Genomic DNA, 16,850 nt, shown 5'->3' with positions numbered 1-16,850 from the left:
TGTTATAAGCGGAGTAAAAACCTACGGGATATTTTGGTGAAAACCGATGTTACCAACTATACACCCCCATCTCCCATGTTCAGTAAGAAGGGTTGCATACGCTGCACTTGCGCAACATGTCAATATATGATTACTGGGGACACATTTCAACACCCACACTCTGGTAAAACCATGTTTATTTACCATACACTTACATGTGCCTCACGATATGTGGTATACCAACTGTTGTGTCCCTGTGGGCTGTCATACGTTGGTAAGACCGAACGTATGTTCAAGGAACGCATGGCAGCCCACAGATCCGCCATTAAAGCAGCCCTGAGCAAGGGATCTAGTGACCAGCCTGTGGCCAGGCATTTTGCCCAATACTGGCATCCACTAACCACCCTCAAATGCCTCTATCAGGGGCGGCGATCGCGGTGGGAAATTTTTGAGATTGGAAGCCCGGTGGATCTACCGGCTCAATACGGTTCACCCACGGGGACTCAATGAGTCCTATGGGTTTAACAGTTTTTTGTAGTAGGTTGCAGCCACATCCGCTTGTGTGTGTGCAGGAATTTATAATTGAGTATTGATAAATAGTCCGGCTCTTTTCTCTTTGGGACAAATATCATAATTAGGTATATGATTTGTGCTGGATTCATGGCTGCCACTAGTATAATTATTTTCATTCATCTAGTGGGGATGCAGACGTGGCCTTGTACACTATTAGTGCTCATTTAGTAGCGTATTCGATGTTGTGAAACTCGGATATCTTTCTTGAATAACCCAGTTGATTAAGCCATAAGGTCGGAGCTGCACCAGTAAGCATAGCATATTATGTAAACTAAAAATGACATTACTGTTGCTGTACGGGTGCTGACACCGATCAACGTCCCACTTAAAAGTTAATCCATCTGTTAAATGTGTGGATGTACATCCTGCATGTTATACTGTAGATGCTGCATATTATTATCGCTTGCTTATGTTGTGTTTAGACAATACCACGTATGTCTGTTATGTTTTCAGTGTCCGATGCACCTAGCGTTGTATGTTGTCATGGTGATGGGGAGCACAGCAGCAGGAGGTGACGTAGTGCGTCGTCACTTCCGCTGCGCTGAACGGAGCAGCGGGCGCCCTGCCCGGCACACGTTGTCTCACACTGGGTGATTGAACGCCTTTATAAGGTAATACTTTATTGTTATTTGTTATACCTGAGGAAAATGCCTTAATAAAGCAGCATTGAAACGTCGTATTTTATACATCTGCCTGTTCTAAGAGTTGTTATTCCTGAAAGCCACTTGGAGTGCCGCGTCTGCTGTGTTATATATATATATATATATATATAACGACTTTTGGCAGCACTCCCAGGTACAAATAACTCAGTCCCGGTGCCCTCCTAGACCCGCAGAGCCACGGGTCAATACAACAGTCCACTGTAGGCGGCACACTGGTCACAAAAGGTACAAAACAGCAGGTTGCAGCAACAACGTTTCGAAGTTTATTCTTTGTCCTCAGGTTACAAAATAAGAATTTACTTACCGATAATTCTATTTCTCGGAGTCCGTAGTGGATGCTGGGGTTCCTGAAAGGACCATGGGGAATAGCGGCTCCGCAGGAGACAGGGCACAAAAAGTAAAGCTTTAGGATCAGGTGGTGTGCACTGGCTCCTCCCCCTATGACCCTCCTCCAAGCCAGTTAGGTACTGTGCCCGGACGAGCGTACACAATAAGGGAGGAATTTTGAATCCCGGGTAAGACTCATACCAGCCACACCAATCACACCGTACAACTTGTGATCTAAACCCAGTTAACAGTATGATAACAGCGGAGCCTCTGAAAAGATGGCTCACAACAATAATAACCCGATTTTTGTAACTATGTACAAGTATTGCAGATAATCCGCACTTGGGATGGGCGCCCAGCATCCACTACGGACTCCGAGAAATAGAATTATCGGTAAGTAAATTCTTATTTTCTCTATCGTCCTAGTGGATGCTGGGGTTCCTGAAAGGACCATGGGGATTATACCAAAGCTCCCAAACGGGCGGGAGAGTGCGGATGACTCTGCAGCACCGAATGAGAGAACTCCAGGTCCTCTTTTGCCAGGATATCAAATTTGTAGAATTTTACAAACGTGTTCTCCCCTGACCACGTAGCTGCTCAGCAGAGTTGTAATGCCGAGACCTCTCGGGCAGCCGCCCAAGATGAGCCCACCTTCCTTGTGGAATGGGCCTTAACCGATTTAGACTGTGGCAGGCCTGCCTCAGAATGTGCAAGTTGAATTGTGTTACAAATCCAACGAGCAATCGACTGCTTAGAAGCAGGCGCACCCAACTTGTTGGGTGCATACAGTATAAACAGCGAGTCAGATTTTCTGACTCCAGCTGTCCTGGAACATATTTTCAGGGCCCTGACAACTTCTAGCAACTTGGAGTCCTCCAAGTCCCTAGTAGGTGCAAGGCACCACAATAAGCTGGTTCAGGTGAAACACTGACACCACCTTAGGGAGAGAACTGGGGACGAGTCCGCAGCTCTGCCCTGTCCGAATGGACAAACAGATATGGGCTTTTTTGAGAAAAAACCACCAATTTGACACTCGCCTGGTCCAGGCCAGGGCCAAGAGCATGGTCACTTTTTATGTGAGATGCTGCAAATCCACATATTTGACTGGTTTTAAACCAATGTGATTTGAGGAATCCCAGAACTACGTTGAGATCCCACAGTGCCACTGGAGGCACAAAAAAGGGGTTTGTATATGCAATACTCCCTTGACAAACTTCTGGACTTCAGGAACTGAAGCCAATTCTTTCTGGAAGAAAATTTTACAGGGCCGAATTTGAACCTTAATGGACCCCAATTTGAGGCCCATAGACACTCCTGTTTGCAGGAAATGCAGGAAACGACCGAGTTGAAATTTCTTTGTGGGGCCTTCCTGGCCTCACACCACGCAACATATTTTCGCCACACGTGGTGATAATGTTGTGCGGTCACCTCCTTTCTGGCTTTGACCAGGGTAGGAATGACCTCTTCCGGAATGCCTTTTTTTTTTTTTTTTTTCTCCTTTAGGATCCGGCTTTCCATCGCCATGCCGACAAACGCAGCTGCGGTAAGTCTTGGAACAGACATGGTACTTGCTGAAGCAAGTCCCTTCTTAGCGGCAGAGGCCATAAGACCTCTGTAAGCATCTCTTGAAGTTCCGGGTACCAAGTCCTTCTTGGCCAATCCGGAGCCATGAGTATAGTTCTTACTCCTCTACGTCTTATAATTCTCAGCACCTTAGGTATGAGAAGCAGAGGAGGGAACACATACACCGACTGGTACACCCACGGTGTTACCAGAACGTCCACATCTATTGCCTGAGGGTCTCTTGACCTGGCGCAATACCTGTCCCGTTTTTTGTTCAGACGGGACGCCATCATGTCCACCTTTGGTATTTCCCAACGGTTTACAATCATGTGGAAAAAACTTCTCAATGAAGTTTCCACTCTCCCGGGTGGAGGTCGTGCTGAGGAAGTCTGCTTCCCAGTTTCCATTCCCGGGATGAAAAACTGCTGACAGTGTTATCACATGATTTTCCGCCCAGCGAAAAGTCCTTGCAGTTTCTGCCATTGCCCTCCTGCTTCTTGTGTCGCCCTGTCTGTTTACGTGGGCGACTGCCGTGATGTTTTTCCCCCTGGATCAATACCGGCTGACCTTGAAGCAGAGGTCTTGCTAAGCTTAGAGCATTATAAATTTACCCTTAGCTCCAGTATATTTATGTGGAGAAAAGTCTCCATACTTGATCACACTCCCTGGAAATTTTTCCCTTGTGTGACTGCTCCCCAGCCTCTCAGGCTGGGCTCCGTGGTTACCAGCATCCAATCCTGAATGCCGAATCTGCGGCCCTCTAGAAGATGAGCACTCTATAACCACCACAGGAGAGACACCCTTGTCCTTGGATATTGGGTTATCCGCTGATGCATCTGAAGATGCGATCCGGACCATTTGTCCAGCAGATCCCACTGAAAAGTTCTTACGTGAAATCTGCCGAATGGAATTGCTTCGTAGGAAGCCACCATTTTTACCAGGACCCTTGTGCAATGATGCACTGTTTTTAGGAGGTTCCTGACTTGCTCGGATAACTCCCTGGCTTTCTCTTCCGGGAGAAACACCTTTTTCTGGACTGTGTCCAGAATCATCCCTAGGCACAGCAGACGTGTCGTCGGGATCAGCTGCGATTTTGGAATATTTAGAATCCACCCGTGCTGATTGTAGCAGTATCCGAGATAGTGCTACTCCGACCTCCAACTGTTCCCTGGACTATGCCCCTATCAGGAGATCGTCCAAGTAAGGGATAATTTAGACGCCTTTTCTTCGAAGAAGAATCATCAATTCGGCCATTACCTTGGTAAAGACCCCGGGGTGCCGTGGACAATCCAAACGGCAGCGTCTGAAACTGATAGTGACAGTTCTGCACCACGAACCTGAGGTACCCTTAGTGAGAAGGGCAAATTTGGGACATAGAGGTAAGCATCCCTGATGTCCCGGGACACTATATAGTCCCCTTCTTCCTGGTTCGTTATCACTGCTCTGAGTGACTTCATCTTAATTTGAACCTTTGTAAGTGTTCAAAAAAAAATTTTTAGAATAAGTCTCACCTAGCCTTCTGGCTTCAGTACCACAATATAGTGTGGAATAATACCCCTTTTCTGTAGTAGGAGGGGTAATTTAATTGTCACCTGCTGGGAATACAGCTTGTGAATTTTTTCCCATACTACCTCCTTGTCGGAGGGAGACTTGGTAAAGCAGACTTCAGGAGCCTGCGAAGGGGAAACGTCTCGACATTCCCATCTGTACCCCCGGGATACTACTTGTAGGATCCAGGGGTCCTGTACGGTCTCAGCGCCATGCTGAGAACTTGTCAGACGCGGTGAAACGCTTCTGTTCCTGGGAATAGGCTGCCTGCTGCAGTCTTCTTCCCTTTCCTCTATCCCTGGGCAGATATGATCTTATAGGGACGAGAGGACTGAGGCTGAAAAGACGGTGTCTTTTTCTGCAGAGATGTGACTTAGGGTAAAAAACGGTGGATTTTCCAGCAGTTGCCGTGACCACCAGGTCCGATGGACCGACCCCAAACAAGTCCTCTTCCTTTATACGGCCATACTGTGCCGTTTGGAATCTGCATCACCTGACCACTGTCGTGTCCATAACATCTTCTGGCAGTTATGGACATCGCGTTTATTCATGATGCCAGAGTGCAAATATCCCTCTGTGCATCTCGCATATATAGAAATGCTCTATAGTCAATAAAATACTGTCCCTGTCAAGGGTATCAATATTTTTAGTCAGGGAATCCGACCAAGCCACCCTAGCTCTGCACATCCAGGCTGAGGCGATCGCTGGCCGCAGTATAACACCAGTATGTGTGTATATACTTTTTATTATATTTTCCAGCCTTGTCAGCTGGTCCTTGAGGACGGCCCTATCTATAGACGGTACCGCCACTTGTTTTGATAAGCGTGTGAGCGCCTTATCCACCTTAAGGGGTGTTTCCCAACGCGCCCTAACTTCTGGCGGGAAAGGGTATACCGCCCATAATTTTCTATCGGGGGGAACCCACGCATCATCACACACTTTATTTAATTTATCCGATTCAGGAAAAACTATGGTAGTTTTTTCACATCCCACATAATACCCTCTTTTGTGGTACTTGTAGTATCAGAAATACGTAACACCTCCTTCATTGCCTTTAACGTGTGGCCCTAATAAGGAATACGTTTGTTTATTCACCGTCGACACTGGATTCAGTGTCCCTGTCTGTGTCTGTGTCGACCGACTAAAGTAAACTGGCGTTTTAAAACCCTTGACGGTGTTTTTGAGACGTCTGGACCGTACTAATTGTTTGTCGGCCGTCTCATGTCGTCAACCGACCTTGCAGCGTGTTGACATTATCACGTAATTTCCTAAATAAGCCATCCATTCCGGTGTCGACTCCCTAGAGAGTGACATCACCATTACAGGCAATTGCTCCGCCTCCTCACCAACATCGTCCTCCTACCTGTCGACACACACGTACCGACACACAGCACACACACAGGGAATGCTCTGATAGAGGACAGGACCCACTAGCCCTTTGGAGAGACAGAGGGAGAGTTTGCCAGCACACACCAAAAACGCTATAATTATATAGGGACAACCTTATATAAGTGTTTTCCCTTATAGCATCTTAATATATATATAAGCATATCGCCAAATTAGTGCCCCCCCTCTCTGTTTTAACCCTGTTTCTGTAGTGCAGTGCAGGGGAGAGCCTGGGAGCCTTCCCTCCAGCCTTTCTGTGAGGGAAAATGGCGCGGTGTGCTGAGGAGATAGGCCCCGCCCCTTTTTCGGCGGCCTCGTCTCCCGCTCTTAACGGATTCTGGCAGGGGTTAAATATCTCCATATAGCCTCCGGAGGCTATATGTGAGGTATTTTTAGCCAAAATAGGTATTCATTTGCCTCCCAGGGCGCCCCCCTCCCAGCGCCCTGCACCCTCAGTGACTGCCGTGTGAAGTGTGCTGAGAGGAAAATGGCGCACAGCTGCAGTGCTGTGCGCTACCTTTAGAAGACTGAGGAGTCTTCTGCCGCCGATTCTGGACCTCTTCTTACTTCAGCATCTGCAAGGGGGCCGGCGGCAAGGGGGCCGGCGGCAAGGCTCCGGTGACCATCCAGGCTGTACCTGTGATCGTCCCTCTGGAGCTGATGTCCAGTAGCCAAGAAGCCAATCCATCCTGCACGCAGGTGAGTTCACTTCTTCTCCCCTAAGTCCCTCGTTGCAGTGATCCTGTTGCCAGCAGGACTCACTGTAAAATAAAAAACCTAAGCTAAACTTTCCTAAGCAGCTCTTTAGGAGAGCCACCTAGATTGCACCCTTCTCGGCCGGGCACAAAAATCTAACTGGCTTGGAGGAGGGTCATAGGGGGAGGAGCCAGTGCACACCACCTGATCCTAAAGCTTTACTTTTTGTGCCCTGTCTCCTGCGGAGCCGCTATTCCCCATGGTCCTTTCAGGAACCCCAGCATCCACTAGGACGATAGAGAAATAACAGAGAAAGACATACCTTTTTATTCCCCCCACACATGTGCAGTGAGCTCCAGAGTGGTTCTGGCATTCTGACGCCCATTAGTGACATCATCCAGCCTCCCCGCCTACCAGAAGCATCACATTGAGATAGTATCAAAATACTATCAACAAGTAGTATAGTGAAAATGACTCACCTTACATTTAAAAACATTTCAGGACTCACAGTTAAAAACAACACATAAGACAGAGACAGATGCGGTGTATATACAAAACAGCATGTGCAGTCACCATCAAAACTCCACAGCTACCCCCACAGGTGCTGATGATCGTCAAAGACTTGCTCATTAACTCATTCAATGCTGCACATGATGGATACTCACTACATGGGCTATAAGAAACTATGTAAACCCAGAGACTCATTAAGCCCTTTAGGTGCTAGGGTCTGCAACTCATAAATCCATTTAGATTCTTTTTGCAACAAACGTTTTGTATATACACCGCATCTGTCTCTGTCTTATGTGTTGTTTTTAACTGTGAGTGCTGAAATGTTTTTAAATGTAAGGCGAGTCATTTTCACTATACTACTTGTTGATAGTATTTTGATACTATCTCAATGTGATGCTTCTGGTAGGCGGGGAGGCTGGATGATGTCACTAATGGGCGTCAGAATGCCAGAACCACTCTGGAGCTCACTGCACATGTGTGGGGGTAATAAAAAGGTATGTCTTTCTCTGTTATTTTGTAACCCGAGGACAAAGAATAAACTTCAAAACGTTGTTGCTGCAACCTGCTGTTTTGTACCTTTTGTGACCAGTGTGCCGCCTACAGTGGACTGTTATATATATATATATATATATATATATATATACATACACACACACACACATACTAGGGTCTCAATTTCTGCTGATAAGGTAGCCGTCCACGCCGCCCCAGCGCTATAAACCCATGCCGACACAATCGCCGGTCTGAGTAGTGTACCAGAATGTGCACGCTATCTGCAGGATCCCTGAGAATAGCTAGGGCTACCTTTTGGGCAAACGTGACACCCTAGGGGAAGATTCCCATCACATCCTGGCCCTAGTGGGGAAAGGATACTGCCTGAGAATTCTTTGTGGGAAGCTGCAGTCTCTTGTCTGGAGATTCCCGCTCTTTTTCCTCATGAGAGGAGGGAAATTTACCTCGGCTTTCTTGCCCTTAAACATGTGTACCCTTGTGTCAGGGACAAATGAGTCATCAGTGATATGCAAATCATCTTTTATTACAATAATCATATATTGAATACTTTTCTGCCATTTTGGCTGTAACTTTGCATTATCGTAGTCGACACTGGAGTCAAACTCCGTGTCGATATCAGTGTTTATTATTTTGGATAGTGAGCATTGTGAGACTCTGAAGGTCTCTGCGCCATAGGGACAGACATGGGTAGATTTCCTGTCTGTTCTCTAATCTTTTGTGCAATAAATTCACCTTAGCACTTACACATATCCAAACAGGTGTCTGTGTTGTCGACGGAGACACCCTCTCACACACATATTTGCTCTATATCCTCCTTAGGGGAGCCTTTTACCTCAGACTTGTCGACACACCACACACACAGGGGATGCTCTATTTGAAGACAGTTCCCCCACAAGGCCCTTTGGAGAGACAGAGAGAGTATGCCAGCACACACCCCAGCGATATATGACCCAGGAATCACACAGTAACTTAGTGTTAAACCCAGTAGCTGCTGTATATATTGTTTTTACGCCAAATTTATGTGCCCCCCCCTCTCTTTTTCACCCTCTTCTATCATGCTTCTGCAGGGGAGAGCCTGGGGAGCTTCCTCTCAGCTGTGGAGAGAAAATGGCGCTGGTGAGTGCTGAGGAAGAAGCCCCGCCCTCTCTGCGGCGGGCTTCTGTCCCGCGATTTTGTGTAAAAATAATGGCGGGGGCTCATGCATATTACAGTGCCCAGCTGTATATATGCTGCTTTTTGCCAGGAGGTACTCAATTGCTGCCCAGGGCGCGCCCCCCCCCCCCCCCCCCCCTGCGCCCTACAGTGACCGGAGTGTGTGGGTTAGTGTGGGAGCAATGGCGCACAGCTGCAGTGCTGTGCGCTACCTCATATGAAGACTGGAGTCTTCTGCCGCCGATTTTGACGTCTTCTTGCTTCAACCCGCCGGCTTCTGTCTTCTGGCTCTGCGAGGGGGACGGCGGCGCGGCTCCGGGAACGGACGACCAAGGTTAAGTTCCTGTGTTCGATCCCTCTGGAGCTAATGGTGTCCAGTAGCCTAAGAAGCGCAACCTAGCCGCAGTTAGTAGGTTTGCTTCTCTCCCCTCAGTCCCACGTAGCAGAGAGTCTGTTGCCAGCAGAAGCTCTCTGAAAATAAAAAACCTAACTAAAATACTTTCTTAATAGCAAGCTCAGGAGAGCTCACTAAAATGCACCCAGCTCCTTCCGGGCACAGATTCTAACTGAGGTCTGGAGGAGGGGCATAGAGGGAGGAGCCAGTGCACACCAGTAGTACTAAATCTTTCTTAGTGCGCCCAGTCTCCTGCGGAGCCCGTCTATTCCCCATGGTCCTTACGGAGTCCCCAGCATCCACTAGGACGTTCGAGAAATAAAATACACAAATTTAATGTTCCGGAAGGTGTTCAAACTACCACTTAGGTTTGCCTGGAGGGGATCCGGATTGAAAGTCGACAGTAACTAGGTCGACAATGTCTAGGTCGACCACTATTGGCAGACAGTAACTAGGTCGACAGGGTGTCTAGGTCGACAGGGTGTCTAGGTCGACAGGGTGTCTAGGTCGACAGGGTGTCTAGGTCGACAGTCCAAAAGGTCGACATGAGTTTTTCACAATTTTTTTCTTTTTTTGAACCTTTTCATACTTAACGATCCACGTGGACTACGATTGGAACGGTAATCTGTGCCGAGCGAAGCAGTAGCGGAGTGAAGGCACCATGCCCGAAGCATGGCGAGCGAAGCGAGCCATGCGAGGGGACGCGGTGCACTAACTGGGGTTCCCGGTCACTCTACGAAGAAAACGACACCAAAATAACATTAAAAACTCATGTCGACCTTTTGACCCGTCGACCTAGAACATGTCGACCTAAAAACCCTGTCGACCTAGACCCCCTGTCGACCTAGTTACTGTCGACTTTCAATACCACACCCGCCTGGAGTATGCTAGAAAGTGGAACCCTGCATGATGAGCTGTTATTTAACCATTCCACAATCTTTCTGCTTGAGAACAGTGTCAAACTTCAATACAATGGAGAATTAGGGAGACCTATGAATAAATGATTTCTAAAAATGCCCATTACACGGTAGGCCTTTGAGTTGATAGTTTACTCATTGGGTATTTAAAGCACAAAACAAGAAAGTCTAGACATATTCCTATCTACACACCCTAACTAACCCCCAAAACTCCCCCTCCCCCAACTTTAAGATACAAGACTTTGCAAGGGACCACTATGATTGGGCCACAATTATGCGGTCAATATGTTGACTGGAGAATGCTGATGTGGTAATAATGTTATTTAAAGCATTTTAACCATAACTACTGTGACGGCATTCTCTGGTCAACCCGTTAACTGCTGACACTACAGACTATTTCACTACCTCTACCTTGCAAAGCTCCACTAGCAATGTCTCTGACAGGATGCATTTACCAGACTGAGAATGATGGTACATTGGGCTCACCTGGCTCAGACCTGCTGCTTGAAAATGGTCTAAAGCAGCAGACATGATGATTTCTTTTTAGGCTTCTTCTTTTCAACTGGTGTTTTCCTATTTATCTGCCTGACCAAGTCATAAAAGATCTAAAAAAACAAAAAAAAAAACCCCAAAAAAAACAATATTATGAGTAATGCTGTGGCTCTAAAAAATAAAATAAATTTTCATTATAGCAATTATATTTTTTCATACAACACACAACAAAATATGAACAGTGTTATATTGCCAGCAGAAATCTGGAAAGACAGTTGCTGCCACTTTACACACTAATATAGCAGACCCCAACTGTATAGGAACAATATGTACATACAGAAAAGTTTATATTTTCACCATGATGTATTAAGCCTGGAGAAGGCAGAAGGATGTGATAAAGTAGTGATTAGTGCAAGGTGATAACGCACCAGCCAGTCAGCTCCTGTCAATTTACATATTGGAGCTGATTGGCTGGTGAATTTATCACCTTGCACTTATCACTGGTTTCTAAATGCCTTATGCCTTTTCCAGGTTATCTGCCCCATAGTTTCATGCTACAACAAATCTTTGCTTTTTTATAAGTTGCCTTTTAAACTTACTAACACAACTAGTAAAACAAGAAAATAGGTATCCTGTACCCAAAAAACAAACAAACAAAAACAGAAAACTCCCACAATTGTGCAGAAAATGGTCTTAGCTGAAGGACTGAAAATCAAAGTTTCGTGTAAACTTCCAAACTTGTTTGTTTAGTGGTCAAGGGAAGCCATAGGTCAAGTTCCGCCATAAAGCAAACACAGCAATACATTTGAAAAAATTTGCCAGTCTACATATTGTATCCTGTCCAAGGAAACTAGTCTGTATTTACATACATGGAAGTAGTGAGTAGAATAGACAGCTGCATTGTTACAATTGGCCATGAACTAGCATCCAATCTCATGAACTCCTACAAAGCTTTGTTGACTTCCTCACCATCCTGCATAGAATTGCAAGTAAATCAAATACACTCAGATAAAATATACTGAAACTACTGCTTTAACATAGTAAAAAAAAGAAAAGAAAAAAAAGTGCAAAATATAGAAGGTATAGTGAACTTTCAGGTGCAGTTTTTTTTTTTTTTTAACATAGAACTTATCTTCCTAAATCTGAGAATGCCTGTTCTCCCGGCCTAAACCGGGTATTTTGTCAGGAGAACCGTCAATCTCCGACTTAAGTGCCCGGCGCAACGCTGTTTCCGCCATGCTAAGGGCAGAAATCAGCATCGCGCCAGCAATTTTGTCAGATTTCTGCTCACACCCCTCCGGGGGTACGAAAAGAAATCCCGTCACTGGGTGAGACAGGGCACTGTATTGAATGGTTCTGGGAGCTCATTTCTGGCGTTATTCAACTATAATCGAATTTGGATTATAGATTGTGTGACTGTGTTCACTATTTTAGGTAAATGGTGGAGTGCAGCTATACTTCGAGGTGTACAGCCTCCTGTGGTGAGTATATATTGCGATGGTATGCGCAACTCCCAAGGAATATGGGAGGATTTGGACTGATGGGGAAGGAGAGGTGGTTGCGGTGTAGATTTCCTCATCAGGGTATCAGTAAGAAAATGGAAAGTTGCAAGGAGATATAAGAAGTGTGCCTTTACTAAAAAATTAAATAAAATAAATAATAAGAATTTACTTACCGATAATTCTATTTCTCGTAGTCCGTAGTGGATGCTGGGACTCCGTTAGGACCATGGGGAATAGCGGCTCCGCAGGAGACAGGGCACAAAAGTAAAAGCTTTAGGATCAGGTGGTGTGCACTGGCTCATCCCCCTATGACCCTCCTCCAAGCCTCAGTTAGGATACTGTGCCCGGACGAGCGTACACAATAAGGAAGGATTTTGAATCCCGGGTAAGACTCATACCAGCCACACCAATCACACTGTACAACCTGTGATCTGAACCCAGTTAACAGCATGATAACAGCGGAGCCTCTAAAAAGATGGCTCACAACAATAATAACCCGATTTTTGTAACAATAACTATGTACAAGTATTGCAGACAATCCGCACTTGGGATGGGCGCCCAGCATCCACTACGGACTACGAGAAATAGAATTATAGGTAAGTAAATTCTTATTTTCTCTGACGTCCTAGTGGATGCTGGGACTCCGTCAGGACCATGGGGATTATACCAAAGCTCCCAAACGGGCGGGAGAGTGCGGATGACTCTGCAGCACCGAATGAGAGAACTCCAGGTCCTCCTCAGCCAGGGTATCAAATTTGTAGAATTTTGCAAACGTGTTTGCTCCTGACCAAGTAGCAGCTTGGCAAAGTTGTAAAGCCGAGACCCCTCGGGCAGCCGCCCAAGATGAGCCCACCTTCCTTGTGAAATGGGCATTTACATATTTTGGCTGTGGCAGGCCTGCCACAGAATGTGCAAGCTGAATTGTACTACACATCCAACTAGCAATCGTCTGCTTAGAAGCAAGAGCACCCAGTTTGTTGGGTGCATACAGGATAACAGCAAGTCAGTTTTCCTGACTCCAGCCGTCCTGGAAACCTATATTTTCAGGGCCCTGACAACATCTAGCAACTTGGAGTCCTCCAAGTCCCTAATAGCCGCAGGTACCACAATAAACTGGTTCAGTTGAAACGCTGACACCACCTTAGGGAGAAACTGGGGACGAGTCCGCAGCTCTGCCCTGTCCGAATGGACAATCAGATATGGGCTTTTGTGAGACAAAGCCACCAATTCTGACACTCGCCTGGCCGAGGCCAGGGCCAACCGCATGGTCACTTTTCATGTGAGATATTTCAAATCCACAGATTTGAGCGGTTTAAAATGTGATTTGAGGAATCCCAGAACTACGTTGAGATCCCACAGTGCCACTGGAGGCACAAAAGGGGGTTGTATATGCAGTAATCCCTTGACAAACTTCTGGACTTCAGGAAGTGAAGCCAATTTTTTCTGGAAGAAAATTGACAGGGCCGAAATTTGAACCTTAATGGACCCCAATTTGAGGCCCATAGACACTCCTGTTTGCAGGAAATGCAGGAATCGACCGAGTTGAAATTTCTTCGTGGGGCCTTCCTGGCCTCACACCACGCAACATATTTTCGCCACATGTGGTGATAATGTTGTGCGGTCACCTCCTTCCTGGCTTTGACCAGGGTAGGAATGACCTCTTCCGGAATGCCTTTTTCCCTTAGGATCCGGCGTTCCACCGCCATGCCGTCAAACGCAGCCGCGGTAAGTCTTGGAACAGACATGGTACTTGCTGAAGCAAGTCCCTTCTTAGCGGCAGAGGCCATGAGTCCTCTGAGCATTTCTTGAAGTTCCGGGTACCAAGCCCTTCTTGGGCAATCCGGAGCCACGAGTATAGTTCTTACTCCTCTGCGTCTTATAATTCTCAGTACCTTGGGTATTAGAAGCAGAGGAGGGAACACATACACCGACTGGAACACCCACTGTGTTACCAGAACGTCCACAGCTATTGCCTGAGGGTCTCTTGACCTGGCGCAATCCCTGTCCAATTTTTTGTTCAGGCGGGACGCCATCATGTCACCTTTGGTCTTTCCCAACGGTTCACAATCATGTGGAAGACTTCCCGATGAAGTCCCCACTCTCCCGGGTGGAGGTCGTGCCTGCTGAGGAAGTCTGCTTCCCAGTTGTCCACTCCCGGAATGAACACTGCTGACAGTGCTATCCCATGATTTTCCGCCCAGCGAAGAATCTTTGCAGTTTCTGCCATTTCCCTCCTGCTTCTTGTGCCGCCCTGTCTGTTTACGTGGGCGACTGCCGTGATGTTGTCCCACTGGATCAATACCGGCTGACCTTGAAGCAGAGGTCTTGCTAAGCTTAGAGCATTGTTTTATGTGGAGAGAAGTCTCCAGACTTGATCACACTCCCTGGAAATTTTTTCCCTGTGTGACTGCTCCCCAGCCTCTCCGGCTGGCATCCGTGGTCACCAGGACCCAGTCCTGAATGCCGAATCTGCGGCCTTTTAGTAGATGAGCACTCTGCAGCCACCGCAGAAGAAACACCCTTGTCCTTGGAGACAGGGTTATCCGCTGATGCATCTGAAGATGCGATCCGGACCATTTTTCCAGCAGATCCCACTGAAAAGTTCTTGCGTGAAATCTGCCGAATGGAATCGCTTCGTAAGAAGCCACCATTTTTCCCAGGACCCTTGTGCAATGATGCACTGACACTTTTCCTGGTTTTAGGAGGTTCCTGACTAGCTCGGATAACTTCCTTGCTTTCTTCTCCGGGAGAAACACCCTTTTCTGGACTGTGTCCAGAATCATCCCTAGGAACAGCAAATTGTCGTCGGAAACAGCTGCGGTTTTGGAATATTTAGAATCCACCCATGCTGTCGTAGAACTACTTGAGATAGTGCTACTCCGACCTCCAACTGTTCTCTGGACCTTGCCCTTATCAGGATATCGTCCATTTTCTTTGAAGAAGAATCATCATTTCGGCCATTACCTTGGTAAAGACCCGGGGTGCCGTGGACAATCCAACCGGCATCGTCTGAAACTGATAGTGACAGTTCTGTACCACGAACCTGAGGTACCCTTGGTGAGAAGGGCAAATTGGGACATGGATGAAGAATCCCTGATGTCCCGGGACACCATATAGTCCCCTTCTTCCTGGTTCGCTATCACTGCTCTGAGTGACTCCATCTTGATTTGAACCTTTGTATGTAAGTGTTCAAATATTTCAGATTTAGAATAGGTCTCACCGAGCCGTCTGGCTTCAGTACCACAATATAGTGTGGAATAATACCCCTTTCCTTGTTGTAGGAGGAGTACTTTGATTATCACCTGCTGGGAATACAGCTTGTGAATTGTTTCCAATACTGCCTCCCTGTCGGAGGGAGACGTTGGTAAAGCAGACTTCAGGAACCTGCGAGGGGGAGACGTCTCGAATTTCCAATCAGTACCCCTGGGATACTACTTGTAGGATCCAGGGGTCCTGTACGGCCCCAGCGTCATGCTGAGGACTTGGCAGAAGCGGTGGAGGGCTTCTGTTCTTGGGAATGGGCTGCCTGCTGCAGTCTTCTTCCCTTTCCTCTATCCCTGGGCAGATATGACTGGCCTTTTGCCCGCTTGCCCTTATGGGGACGAAAGGACTGAGGCTGAAAAGACGGTGTCTTTTTCTGCTTAGATGTGACTTAGGGTAAAAAAGGTGGATTTTCCAGCTGTTGCCGTGGCCACCAGGTCCGATGGACCGACCCCAAATAACTCCTCCCCTTTATACGGCAATACTTCCATGTGCCGTTTGGAATCTGCATCACCTGACCACTGTCGTGTCCATAAACATCTTCTGGCAGATATGGACATCACACTTACTCTTGATGCCAGAGTGCAAATATCTCTCTGTGCTCTATAGTCAATAAAGTACTGTCCCTTTTTCAGTCAGGGAATCCGACCAAGCCACCCCAGCGCTGCACATCCAGGCTGAGGCGATAGCTGGTCGCAGTATAACACCAGTATGTGTGTATATACTTTTTAGGATATTTTCCAGCCTCCTATCAGCTGGCTCCTTGAGGGCGGCCGTATCTGGAGACGGCAACGCCACTTGTTTTGATAAGCGTGTGAGCGCCTTATCCACCCTAAGGGGTGTTTCCCAACGCGCCCTAACTTCTGGCGGGAAAGGGTATACCGCCAATAATTTTCTATCGGGGGAAACCCACGCATCATCACACACTTCATTTAATTTATCTGATTCAGGAAAAACTACATGTAGTTTTTTCACACCCACATAATACCCTTTTTTGTGGTACTTGTAGTATCAGAAATATGTAACACCTCCTTCATTGCCCTTAACATGTAACGTGTGGCCCTAAAGGAAAATACGTTTGTTTCTTCACCGTCGACACTGGAGTCAGTGTCCGTGTCTGTGTCTATGTCGACCGACTGAGGTAAATGGGCGTTTTAAAGCCCCTGACGGTGTTTGAGACGCCTGGACAGGTACTAATTTGTTTGCCGGCCGTCTCATGTCGTCAACCGACCTTGAAGCGTGTTGACATTATCACGTAATTCCTTAAATAAGCCATCCATTCCGGTGTCGACTCCCTAGAGAGTGACATCACCATTACAGGCAATTGCTCCGCCTCCTCACCAACATCGTCCTCATACATGTCGACACACACGTA

At 47.0% G+C, this 16,850-nt stretch overlaps 1 protein-coding gene across 1 annotated transcript in view; it reads right to left on the bottom strand.

Moving 5' to 3' along the window:
- RAP1A (RAP1A, member of RAS oncogene family) overlaps positions 1-16,850 on the bottom strand; it is a 270,806-nt gene that overhangs the window by 18,835 nt on the left and 235,121 nt on the right. Inside the window, exon 8 of the mRNA XM_063955357.1 lies at positions 10,707-10,825. Coding sequence (XP_063811427.1) covers positions 10,736-10,825 — 90 coding nt within the window. The 3' untranslated portion in view covers positions 10,707-10,735. The remainder of the gene's footprint in view (positions 1-10,706; positions 10,826-16,850) is intronic.

Source organism: Pseudophryne corroboree, chromosome 2 (genome assembly GCF_028390025.1).
Source record: "Pseudophryne corroboree isolate aPseCor3 chromosome 2, aPseCor3.hap2, whole genome shotgun sequence".
Classification (NCBI taxonomy): domain Eukaryota; kingdom Metazoa; phylum Chordata; class Amphibia; order Anura; family Myobatrachidae; genus Pseudophryne; species Pseudophryne corroboree.
Note: the sequence above shows the minus strand (reverse complement) of the source record. Positions and strands in the feature narration are given on the sequence as shown.